This window comes from Nyctereutes procyonoides, unplaced genomic scaffold (genome assembly GCF_905146905.1).
Source record: "Nyctereutes procyonoides isolate TBG_1078 unplaced genomic scaffold, NYPRO_anot_genome, whole genome shotgun sequence".
NCBI lineage: Eukaryota > Metazoa > Chordata > Mammalia > Carnivora > Canidae > Nyctereutes > Nyctereutes procyonoides.
The window spans coordinates 18,710,636-18,723,497 of NW_026575040.1; the positions used below are offsets into that span (position 1 = coordinate 18,710,636).

General features: G+C 33.4%; 1 protein-coding gene across 9 annotated transcripts in view; it reads left to right on the forward strand.

Annotated features, from left to right (window-relative positions):
- ZNF280D (zinc finger protein 280D) overlaps window positions 1-12,862 on the forward strand; it is a 123,634-nt gene that overhangs the window by 74,422 nt on the left and 36,350 nt on the right. For 6 of the 9 annotated variants that reach the window (XR_008663730.1, XM_055319805.1, XM_055319807.1 and 3 more), the window contains 2 exons: window positions 5,890-6,008; window positions 6,159-6,195. Coding sequence is in view for 8 of the 9 variants with exons in the window: in XM_055319805.1 (XP_055175780.1) it covers window positions 5,890-6,008; window positions 6,159-6,195 (156 nt within the window). In the remaining variant the exon portion in view is untranslated. The other 3 variants (XM_055319808.1, XM_055319810.1, XM_055319809.1) reach the window with 3 other exon arrangements.

Sequence of the window (12,862 nt, forward strand, 5' to 3'; positions counted from 1 at the left end):
TAATTTTAGTACATTGTCATCACTCCAAAAGAAACTCCTATACCCCTTAATGGTCATCCCCATATCCTTCCAACTCCTCTCATCCCTAAGTAACCACTAATCTAATTTTTGTTTGTATAGATTTATGTGTTGTGGACATTTTACATAAATGGAGTGATACAACATGTGATCCTTTGTGACTGGCTTCTTCCATTTAGCATATTTTTAAGATTCATCCATGTTGTAGCATGTCAGTACTTCATTTTTTAAATTGCTGAATAATATCCCATTGTATGGATCTACTGTAGTTTATTTATCTGTTAAGGTTATTTTAGCTTTGAAGCCATTATGAATATTGTTGCTATAAACATTTGTGTACAAGTTTTTGTCTGAACTTGTCTTCATTTCTCCTTTATGTGTGTATATGTGTATGTATATATATACATATATGTATATTATATACATATATGATTAGACTTTCTGGGTTATATGGTAACTCTATGTTGAGCCTTTGAAGACCTTCCGAACTGTTTTACAAAGTACCTCCACTACATTCCCACAGCAATGTAATGTGTAAGGGTTCCAGCTTCTTCACATCTTTGCCAACACTAATTATCTGTTTGGGTTTTTTTTAAGATTTTATTTATTTGAGAGAGAGAGATATTCAAGAGTGGGGTTAGGTACAAAGAGAGAGGGAGAAGCAGGCTCCCAGCTGATCAAGGACCCTGACTTGGGGCTCAATCCCAGGACAATGTGACCATGACCTGAGCTGAATGCAGATGCTTAACCAACTGAGCCACTCAGACGTCCCATTTGTTTAGTGAGTGTGAAGTGGTATCTTATTGTGGTTTGTTCTGATTTTTTAAAAGCCTGATGTTGGGATGCCCAATTTGGAAATCTAAATGATTGCTATTGGATGTTAGAGAGTTCTATTCTTTATATCCTTAGACTAGATATAGATCCTTAGACTAGACTTAGATCTCTTACTAAATTTGTTTCAAGTGGTGACAAGTGGTGTTGAGGTTATTTTTATGCATTTATAAGATGAGAACAAAAATAAAGTTCTCCAACAATATCTGAATATTAAAAAGATACCTAAGATACCTAGTAAAATGACTAACACTTTTTTAGTGTTGAAGTAAATTTCTTAAACCACTGAAATTCTTGAAATTATTAGGTAGCTTCATAATTCTTATTTTTCCTTTCTCAAAGAGAAGTGTACAGCTTGCTTACTGTGCAGAAAGAACTGATGAATATTTCTAAAGATATTGATAATTAACTTTGGTTGTACCACATGCTTAACTCAGAATCTACTGAGCAACCATTTTTAAAAATATTCTTTTGAATTTTTGGACTCTGTTCTTTATTTTGTTCACGTTGCCATTGCTACTTGAAATATCAGTGTCTTTGCTGTATCAAACTAACATATATAGAGATAAGGTTAGCCAGTACTTGTTTTAGTGCTTTGAGTTAGTGGAAACGTTGGAAAAAGGGATGATATTATGTTTCAGGACTTCTTTTTTATTTTTTTAATTTTATTTATTCATGAGAGACAGAGAGAGAGAGAGAGAGAGAGAGGCAGAGACACAGGCAGAGGGAGAAGCAGGCTTCACGCAGGGAGCCTGATGTGGGACTCTATCGTGGGTCTCCAAGATCCCGCCCTGGGCTGAAGGTGGCGCTAAACCGCTGAGCCACCGGGCCGACCTGTTTCAGGACTTCTGTGTATTAGTCTCTATTACTAGTTTTGTTCCCCAGATTTCTGTATGTATTCCTTTATCTAGTTTGGGTTGCTACTCTGGTGAGTCAGCCTTTCCTTGATCACTTGATTTTACATTGTATCATCTCCCTTGTGCTTCATCCCAGTACTTCCTATCTGGGTCTTCTCACTAGAATATGTGTAGTTTGGGTTTTTCTCTCTGCCAGGCATTGAGTAGTGCCTGGCACATGGTAGGCACTCAATAAATATTTGTTGAATAAGTAACATATATGTTGAAAATGACTTATATAAAACAATAGGTCTCATCTATGATATAGCTCATAGAGATCGGTAGCTCACAGGTAGAGAAAATTTTGATTTCGTTTTAAAAATATATTAGAATACATTTTAAAACATTTACTGAATTCAAGGAAATGGATAAGGTTTTATTAGATGTTGCCTTTACTGAAAATTTTTATAAGAATAAAAGGGTTTTTTTCAAAAGGTAAGAATTTGATTTGCTTTTTACCCTACTGTTGTCAAGCTCAGTTATATGTTTGTTTTTTAAATGAACTATATGATTTTAAAGATCTAGATTTCTTTTCTTTAAACTGGAATAGGTCTAAAATTGAAAACTGGTCGATTTCTGTGACTGGACATAGCATACTTAGAATTATAGAACAGTAATTTTTGTGATTACTCTTGTTGGAATGGAATATTAATTCTTTGGTTATTTATTTATGATACATCTGTCAGATACATAATATAGCAGGTCCTGTGAAGATGACAGTGATGAATAAGTCTTGGACCACCCTTCAGGGAATGTATAGTTTGTTGGGTGAGAGATATAAGGGGTGAATGTGTAAAACTATAATAAAGCAAGGGGAACTTTAATAAGTGCAATAAGGTCTCTTTTCCAAAGGAGAGAGAAGTAATTTGGAATGATCTGCGTAGGTGTTAGGTATACTTGGCTTTAAAGAATGAGTATTATTTATACTGATAGAAGATGCACAGAGGCATTTGAGTTAACAGAAATAGTGTGAATAAAGGTGCAGAAATGAAAAAGTACAAAGCATACAGAGGGAATGACTAATAGTAAATGGATGGAGCATGAAGTTCAGATAATACTAATAAGATTGATGTCTGGAGCAATAGTTTTAAGCTCAGAGCCAGGTTGTGAAAGTGTTAAAAATAAGGTTAAGGAGTTTGGACTTAATTTGGAGAGCATTAGAAAACCTTTGATATTTTATATAGTGATACTGAAGGAAGGTTCAATAATAAGATGAGTTATAGATGCATGAATCCTATAGATTAGGACTATTGTGGTAGTTACAATTTAGTTAGAACCTAAATTAAAATGATGAGGCAGTATTACATCATCTTTAAGAATATGGGCTCTGAAACCAAAGTGCTCAGTTTCAAACCTAGTCCTGACCTTTACCAGCTCTTCTCCTTGGTAGTTTACTGATCTAACTTTATAAAAAGGTGATAAATTATAGCAACTACCTTTTTGGGTCATTAAAATATTTATTTATTTATTTATTTATTTATTTATTTATTTATTTATTTATTTAAAATTTGAGAGAGAGAGAGAGTGCAGTGGGGGAGAAACGGAGAAAATTTTCAAGCAGACTTGAGTGCAGAGCCCCACACAGGGCTCCATCCCACAACCTGTGAGATCATGACCCCAGCCAAGACCAAGAGCTGGACGCTCAACCATGTGAGGTGTTCAGGTGCTCAATATTTAGATAAGATGATAAGTCTAAAGTTGTTAGACTAGCACAGTATAAGTATTCAATGAATATTATAAAATGGTTGCCATATTGATTATTTTAAGGAAGAAGAAACAGATATCTGTAGTTTGAACTTTACTATTAGAAGAAAGAAACATCATAAGAAAGACCAATCAGAAGTTGATTTGGGGAGAAAGTACATAATTGTAGTTTTGATTGAGGATCAGTTTTGATGTGCTTTATGTGACATCTAGGTGTAAAATGCACAGCACACTGTTAGACTAGAGCTTCAGGGAAGAAGTCAGTCTATGGTATGTTACTCGTTTATATTTTGTATATTGGCAAAACTTAAATTTTTAAAGTATATGACGAACTTCAAAACTATTTATGCTTTGTTAGTAAGTTGACAGTAGCAGTAATAACATTACATGATCTATTTTTTTTTTGACCTAAGCAAAAATAACTTAAAAGCAGAATTCTAAAGAATCTTGAAGACTCCTAAGAGGAGGAGATGCAACCAGAAAGCCATCAGTTACTAATATGGCTTCTCTCTGGTCTGACCTACTGAGACAGAATGATCTTGTCTTTATTATTTTCTCAGGAGTTGGGTTCCATTTCCTTCCTTACTGCAGATCAGCTTTCTCTATTGGTGACTTGAACATACTAGTTCCAGCCTCCCACATCTTCCCAGATGAAGAAATTTGATTATAAATCCTGATTTTACTCATCTTTGTTTAGTGGAGTCATGAGTTTGGCATTTGATCCCTGCCCCAAGTAACTGTGACTAGTGGGATAGTAATTTAGCTACTACTTACCATTGAGAGTACTTTTGATTTCTGCAAGGGCAGTTTGTTAGTAGGGAAGACTATATAATTAGTTATTAAAGTTAAGCTTTTACGTTTAACTTAAAAATATTCCATTTAGAAATTAGTACATTTTAATAATCATTTTCAAGAATACTTTTAATGAATGTTTGATAAAATTCATTTAAGTTGAATAGACTAAATTTTTTAAACAGTCCCATTTATAGTTCAAATTCCTAAAACACCTTAATATCTTTTATACATTTAATATATTTGATTTTCCTTTAAACAGCATTTCAGATGCTTGACCCATAAGATCCCAAGTGCTTAATTCTAGCAAATAATAAATTAAATATATAGTGTTTTTCTAAGTTCTCTGACATATTTCCATATTTTTGCAGGGTTAATATTTTTAAATACCTTTCAACAAAAGCCAAAAGTTTAAACACAATTTAAATTAGAATCTGAAGGCCAGTGTTACATCCTATATGCCAACAGTGTTTAAATTCTTCAAGTAGCAAATGCTACACAGTTTGATCCAGTGAGTATAAAAACTATTCCGAATTCAACAAAAAGTATTAGTGGCTTTGGGAATTGTTTCCAAACATTTTTGAAAATTTATAATCATTACAGATTTCACTTAGAAACTACAGCACTCAGTGAAGTTTTGTTAAGGAACCAGTAGTTCAGGCCCCAGTGCATGGACCAGTTTACTGTGCTGATACACCAGGGACTAAGCTTTGGACTTCTGTAGTGAATTAACTACTTTAGTTAATTCATTGTTAAATGAGAATAATGCCAACCTTGGATGTTTGTGGTGAGAATTAAACCAAATAATATATGGGAAAACCTTTAACACATGGTACACAATTGATGACAGATACAACATGATCTGAGAATATGATCTATTGTCTATTTTTATATTCTTTTCTTTAAAACTGTTGTTTAGTGTTTGCTTTGTTTGGTTAAGAACTCCAAGAGATACTTTGGAATTCTCTATAGATTCCCTTATAGCTACCTATTTATAGCTTTTTATTTTGGCTATTGTTCAGACCATAGACATTATTAAATCTTCTGTCGTACTTTGGGATTATTATGGTTAATATTATCTTTATAATTGTGAATTCTGAAGCGTAAAGCCTTAACATTTCTCTTCTTAAAGCCTTAAAACATTTCTCTTCTATTTCATCACCTAAATAAAACACTAGATTGTAAGTTCTGTCAGAGCAGACTATATTTTTTGGTTATCATTGTACTCACAATGCAGTATAATAGTACAGTATGTACACAGCCTCCGTAAATACATATTGAGTGAATGAATACTTATACCCTTGCTTTGCAGATGAACAGAGGCACAGGTAGATTGTGGCTTGTTGAAGTAACACAAGTTGTTACTGAGGCCACCTCTGGATTGTAGGTCTCTTGTTACATAATTTTTAAAGCATGAGCGGTAAAAGTTTATAAAACAAAAATGCTTTCTGTAAATAAATGATAGCTTAATTTGAATATGGCTATTTTGCTTTCTAATCATTTCAGTTATATCAAGCTTTATAACAAAAATTGGAGTGACAATTATGACAAAAAGCAAATCATAGAAAAATAATCATTGAACTTGTGTATGGATTTTTATAAGAAAACAAAAACCTTTTATATTATTTGCTTTTTTTTTTTTTTATAGGGGCATTACTCTAGTGTGCCTTAGTTGTGATTTCGTAGCTGATGTTTCTGGCTTAGATAATATGGCCACACACTTAAGTCAACATGAAACTCATACTTGTCAAGTTGTGATAGAGAAAGGTACGTATATATAATTGTATTACTTTGGATTTTTGATATTTATTCCAGTATTTTGGGTCAGCCACAATATGAGCTCTTTACTAAATTGTTATTCTCACTCATCATATTTCATGTGCTGTTTTAAATATAAAACTTTTCTTCTAATTTCAGTTTCTGTTTGTATCCCAACTTCTGAACATCTTTCTGAGTAAGTTTAATTTTTAATTCAGTGCATTTTACTTTGATGGATTTTAGCACTGTTGCATTTTAAAATGTATCATTAAAGGAAATGAAAAATATTAAAGTATTTTGTTGTTTTTTTTTTTTTTTAAAGCTGCTTGTTGAAATAGGTTCCTGCTCTTTGGAGCTCGTGACCTGGTGCAAGACAAGTTGGAATTTCCTAAGTTCAAAGTTCTGAGATGTTTTCTTACACAAAGGCAGTTAAGCAGCCAAGTTCATGACACTAGCTCTCATTATTCAGCAATTTTCAGCTTCAAATGGGACTAGATTCTTATTCCACCTTATCTTTGTGTCAGGTTGACATATCTTAACATATGTTTTGTTTTGTTTTGTTTTGTTTTTTTCCCAGTTGGCTCTCTCCAAAAATAACTTTTGCTATGGTCATTTCTTACTTTGCTTAAAATAATTTGTGTTTTTCTCCGTTGTACTTGCCTTCAGAATAATACATTCTAAATGATATGGCTGTTTGTCTTTTTGTCTGTTTTGTCTGCTTTCTTAATTTCTTATAAGTCATAAGTTTTTAGGCCAGATGATTGTCTTTCCTCATCCGTTGTCTGTCATTGTGCTATTTTTCTTATTTTTCAGATGCAGAGGCAACCCAGAGATTTCAAAAAATTTCCAGGGTACACCTGGACAGTGTCCCCCTTCGATGGACACAACTGATGCCTGTTCTCTCTTTCCAAGGAATGTGAATAATTTGACTGTGGGACCTGCTCTAGGTTGTGGTCTCAAGAAATCAGATTTTGGGGAGACTCCCTTCCTTCATGGCTGGCCTCCTGTAAGGCTGATGCTGATTTAGCCAGAGATGGTTTCAAGGCCCACCAAATTGAGCACAACTTCCCAGTGGGGACTTTGGCTCTTGATCTTAAGTTTGTGGGTCACTTGTGGCCAAGAAAACCCCATCAGATCAGTGCTTCAACATCCCAGTTGAAGTGTAGTCATTTTGACTGCTGCCTTTTAATCTTCATCTAGCATGATTGCAGTCCAAGGAATACAAAAGCTCTCTGGTTGTTAGGAAACTATGGTTATTTTCATGTCCTTGGAACAACAGGTCTCTAAAATTATGTTCAAAATTGCAGTTATTTTTCTATCATTTAAAATATATTACCCAGTACTAATATTATAGTTTTTCAGGAATACCAATTCTCAAGTTTTTGAATTTTAAAAAATTTAATTTTGGTAACTTGGTTTTATGTTTTCCAAACTTACTGATGTCTATTTTATAATGTCTATTTTTATATTCTTTTCTTTAAAACTGTTAATTAGTTTTTGCTTTGTTTTGTTAAGAACTCCAAGAGATTCCCTGGAATTCTCTGTAGATTCCCTTATAGCTGCCTATTTATAGCTTTTTATTTTGGCTATTGTTCAGACCACAGACATTATTAAATCTTCTGTCGTACTTTGGGATTTTATTATGGTTAATATTATCTTTATAATTGTGAATTCTGAAGTGTAAAGAATTAGCAAAACCTCTTTGCATACCTTAAAACAAGTTTTAAAGTTACATATTTGTACATTCAATACATAATATCCACTTTACCATTAATGTAGTCTCTTTGGGTAAAGGTAACAGCAAAAATTATGGGGGCCAATAATGCAGGTGTTTATATTTTATATATATATATCCCATGCATTATGTATATTTTAAGAATTTGACTTTTGTTTATTTTAGTTACATTAAATATCGATCTACTAAAGAGTTTTGATGCTATTAATTTCTCTTAATAAAAAATTGTATTGTTTAAGTGCCTCAGGAATTATTTACTAATAAAGAGTTCATATGAAAGCTATAGATTTATCATATAAATAGGAGCATTGCTTTAATTATTTAATGGAGGCCTTATTACTATTTGGCCTGTAACTGAAAGCTATATCTACTTAATGCACCTTGCATTTTTTCCTCCAGGACAATTGAAAGGTCATTCATTATACCATACCAGTTTCTTGAATCTTAAAGACAAGCAAAATGCCTTTTGTAATCTTACCTGCTATGAGGACAGACAAGCTCTGAAAGTATGACTCAATTATGTTTTTTACTCTAAAATTAGAACTTCTTTAATTTTACTTTGAAAGAAATTTAAAGCCAACTTAGATGACTGCATATTATGTAATCTCCTTGTAAATATTAATCAAAAAAAGCTGATCTATTAGTGTTAAATTTTTTTAACTAGTACAGTAAATGAATGATTTTCCAAAAGCTCCCAAAGAGACTTGTTTCTTAGTAAATAGACCTTGTGATATTCTAGTCTTTATTTCCTTATCTGTCCCAGGAAGTTTTGTCATTTCACCCTCTTTCTACCCAATTTAAAAAAGTATTTTAAAATACTGTTCACAAACAACAACTTCTTTCCATTTTTAACAGAAATCCTTTTTTTGTTTATAAATACTTACTCTCGGACAGCCCAGGTGGCTCAGCGGTTTAGCACTGCCTTCAGCCCAGGGCGTGATCCTGGAGACCCAGGATTGAGTCCCACATCAGGCTCCCTGCATGGAGCCTGCTTCTCCCTCTGCCTGTGTCTCTGCCTCTCTTTCTCTCTCTCTCTGTGTCTCTCATGAATAAATAAATAAAATCTTTAAAAAATAAATAAATACTTACTCTCCCTTGGTTAAAACTCAAAAATTTGTTAAACTTTATTCTTGATATAACAATGTAGGAGTACTGCTTTGTGTTTTTTCCTAGGACTCTCTCTTATAGTATTATCAAGTTCATTTTCTTAAATTTTAAACTCTCAAAGTTTTATCACATATAACTTCCTTTTTAAGAAGGTGGCTTAAATAAAACACTTAAGGTAGTTGGTATAAAATTTGCTTATTAAAGGCAGTTGGTTGAATTTTAGTTTGGTGCTGATGTGTTTTAACTTGGGTCTGATCCCTCCTTACTGTCAAGTTTATTCGCCTGATCAGAAATGGTCATTTCATGCATGTGTGTTTTTGGTAACCACCAAATAAAAAGTGAGGTTGGTTTGAATCCATCACCATTCTTTAAAAAAAAAAAAAAAAAAAAAGACTCCTAAACTACAGAGACTTAGGATTTTTACCATATTTTTGTCACATTTTGGTAAAATACCTTGCTGCTTTGGGCCTCATGTATTTATTCAGTGATTTCTTGAACATCTACTCTGCCTAGCACCATTCTAGGTGCTAAAAAAATGGATTGATATCTCTGCCCTCTTTGAGCTCATGTTTTATATAGTGCTGAAAGACAATAAAAAGTAAATAAAACATACAGTATGTTAGATTGCAGTCAATACTATAGAGAAAAATAAAGTAGGGAAAGGGGATAAGGAGAACAGGGTAGGAGTTGGGAGGCTCCCATTTAAAACTTGGTTGTCAGAGAAGGCCTCACTGAGACATGACGTTTGAGTAAAGACCTGAAGGAAGAATTGTAAGGAGACTGGACTGGCTGCAAATGAGTGAGCAAGAGGGACTAGTAAGAGATGGGGCCTGCAAGGTAATGTGAGCCATGTATGAATTTGGCTTTTACTCTGAGATAAGCCATTCATTAGGGGATTTTGAATAGTGGAATCTTGTCCACCTCAGTAAAAAATACAATCAACAAAAACCTTAAATACAGAAGAGTGCTTATATTACTCTAGCCCCTGCCTCAAGAATAAATTACAGAAGATTAAGGGCAAAATCAGGGAGATTAGTTGAGGGGCTATATAATCTGGTGGGAGATGGCAGGGAATTAGGCTAGTCAACTAGCAGTGTGGGTGGTGAGAGGTTTGATTTTGGATATATTTTGAATTTATTAATAGTTTGTGAAATAAGAGAAAATGTTGAGGATGACATAGTTATTAATCTGAGCAACTGGGAAGATGGCAGTGATATTAATTGAGATGAGGAAGACTAGGAAGAATAAATTGGGAAGATGAAGATTTTGGCTTGGGGCATGTTTTAGTTTGAGATGCCTGTTAGAAATCCAAATGGAGATGCCATAGTTACTCATTTGTGTAAAGTTAGGGGTATGTTCTAGGCTGTAAATGTCACTGAACATTTTAAAATGTCATGGGAATGAATACAAGTAAAACCGGAGAAATGTAAATAAAATTCGTATATTATATCACTGTCAATATCTTGGTTATGATTTTGTACTATAATTTTGTAAGATGTTATCATTGGGGGAAACTGGACTTCATGGAGTCTATATTATTTCTTACAACTACATGTGAATATAAAAATGTCCCAATATAAAAGTTAAATTAAAAAATCATAGGACTGTGTGAGATTACCAAGGAACACAGTAGAAATAGAGAAAAGGTAAGGTCCAGAGATTGAGCTCTGGGGAATCTGACAATAAAGGGTTAGGAAGATGAAAAAGTACCAGGAGAGGAAACTAAGTGGGAGTAGCCAATGATATAAAAGGAAGACCAGGGGAGTGGTGGTGTCCTTGGAGTCTTGGTTACCCTTTTTGTAAAATATGAGTGCAGACATGCTGTAGAATTCTGGGATTCTTTATCCAGTATTGATTATACCTACATGTTAAAATTTGTTCTTAGAAGATCAGATACAGAATGCCACACATATCCTTATCTTTGGTAGCAGAAACTTTTGATCTTAAGAAAACTAAATGTCCACATTACTCCTCAGCACCTTTAACTCCCTACATATACTCTCATAAAAGTAATTCTCTTATATTTTCCCAGAAAAAAGTAACTAGATCATTGTTTCCCAAAACCTGAATTGTGGAACTAGTGTGTCCATAATTTGTAAACTATCTTCAGGGGAAATTTTCCATGGTCAAATAAGTTTAGGAAATGCAAATTAAAATTAGGTAGATTCTTTAATATAGGATTTTTCCTGCTAGATGTGGCCTGTGTCTCAAGAATATTTATTTGGAATTTTTTTCCTTCAATATTTATTAACTTTCTGACATTAATCTCCATACAATAAACATGTAGAATGCTGAACTAGAGGAATCATTCTTCGGATTCTCTGAATTGGGGGCAAAAAGTAGTCGTGTAAGACATTAACTAAGATGGACTCCTAAACATTTTGTTCATGTTTGTGAATCTTTGTATAAACTTTGTAGAGTTTATAACTGGATGCTAGCAATGTACATTTTCATATTTTTAGAAATTATAGAAATGATATCTTCTATTATGTTTGTAAAATCTAAGAAATACATAACAGAGACAGACCAGTTATTAGCTTATTCTGTCTCTGTTTATTGAGCAGCAGAGATTTTTTTTTTTTTTGGAGTGTATGGTTACTTTTCATGATTTCACACTAAGAAGTTTAAGAATCTCTCATATTTATTTGTAGCTTCTCTTTGTTACTCCTTATGTTTAGCTTATCAATATACCCCCTTATTTATTTTTCTTGATACTATTACTTTTTCCAGTCTTTTACTATCTATTAAGGAATTTCTTATTGTAAAGTTTTCCTTCTCATTGAAACAGTGTCAGGAGGTCTTCCTTGATAGTAATACTAGGAGTTTTCATACCCAGTTCTACATTAAACCTTCTCAGACTGCTAAAGGGATAGTGATTGAATAGCACAGTCTCTACAGTTGATTGCTTAGTGTGGAGTTCCTACCCTGCTGTATACAAGAGTGTGTGTGTGTGACTTTGGGTAGGTTACCAACATCTGTGCCCCTTATTTGTAAAATGCAGAAACAACAGTACTTGCTCATAAGGTGTTGAGGGAATTAAATGAATTTAGTATATGCATATAGTACTTAGAAAGCAGTTGGCACACAGGAAGTGCTATACAAGTGTAAATTTATCGTTATTACTATTGTTACATTACTACTCTTCGTGATTTTACTTCTGCCTATATCTTACTAATGTTCATTAGAATAACTCCAGTTTTCAATCTGAGTTTCCTGTATCATTTCACAGATCATTTGGTTTCTTTTTCCTAACCCAGAATATATATTTTTAGAGTTACTTTTGAAGCAAACATTAGTAATACCATTAAATTTTGGGTATCTACAACTCACCAAACTTCTGTTAGAGAATGTCTGTGAATACTCCTTGGTTCATTTTATCGTAACTATTTTATAAATAGTAAAAATATTTTCCCTAATTATACTGCCTTATACTGACTGTACTATGGTTCACCTCATATTTTCAGCCCACATCCCTGATTTTGAGATCCTTCTGCAGCCTCACTCTGGTCATTTTGGTATTTGAGTACCTGAAAGAGTTTACTCTCATCTGCAAACTTGGAGAAGCTACTGTGCATCTCCTTTTCTGTGTCATTTCTTGAAATATAGGAACCTATTGTTTTTAATCCTCCACATTGAAAAATATCTGTCTCCATACTGCTCCAAAGTATAGTGTTATGGAAGGAGTGCAGCTATGAAATAAGGTAGCCCTAGGTTTAAATCCTGGTTGGGTGTCTAACCAGCTTGTTGAGTCTCAACTTCCACATCAGTAAAGATCTGCTGTAAGTCCTTGCAGGGTGGTTATAAGAAATAAAGATAAGGTATGGAAATTAAATTAGTTAAATTATTAAATAATTGAATTACTTAGTTAAATATTAAGATTATTTAGCAGTGGCCTAACAAAACGTAGTTAATAAATACATGTTGTTACTACTACTACTGTAATGGCTCTTACTGCTGTTACTGCTAATATTGTAATTACTGCTACTACTAATGACAATACCCTGGGAATTGCCTATCAGTG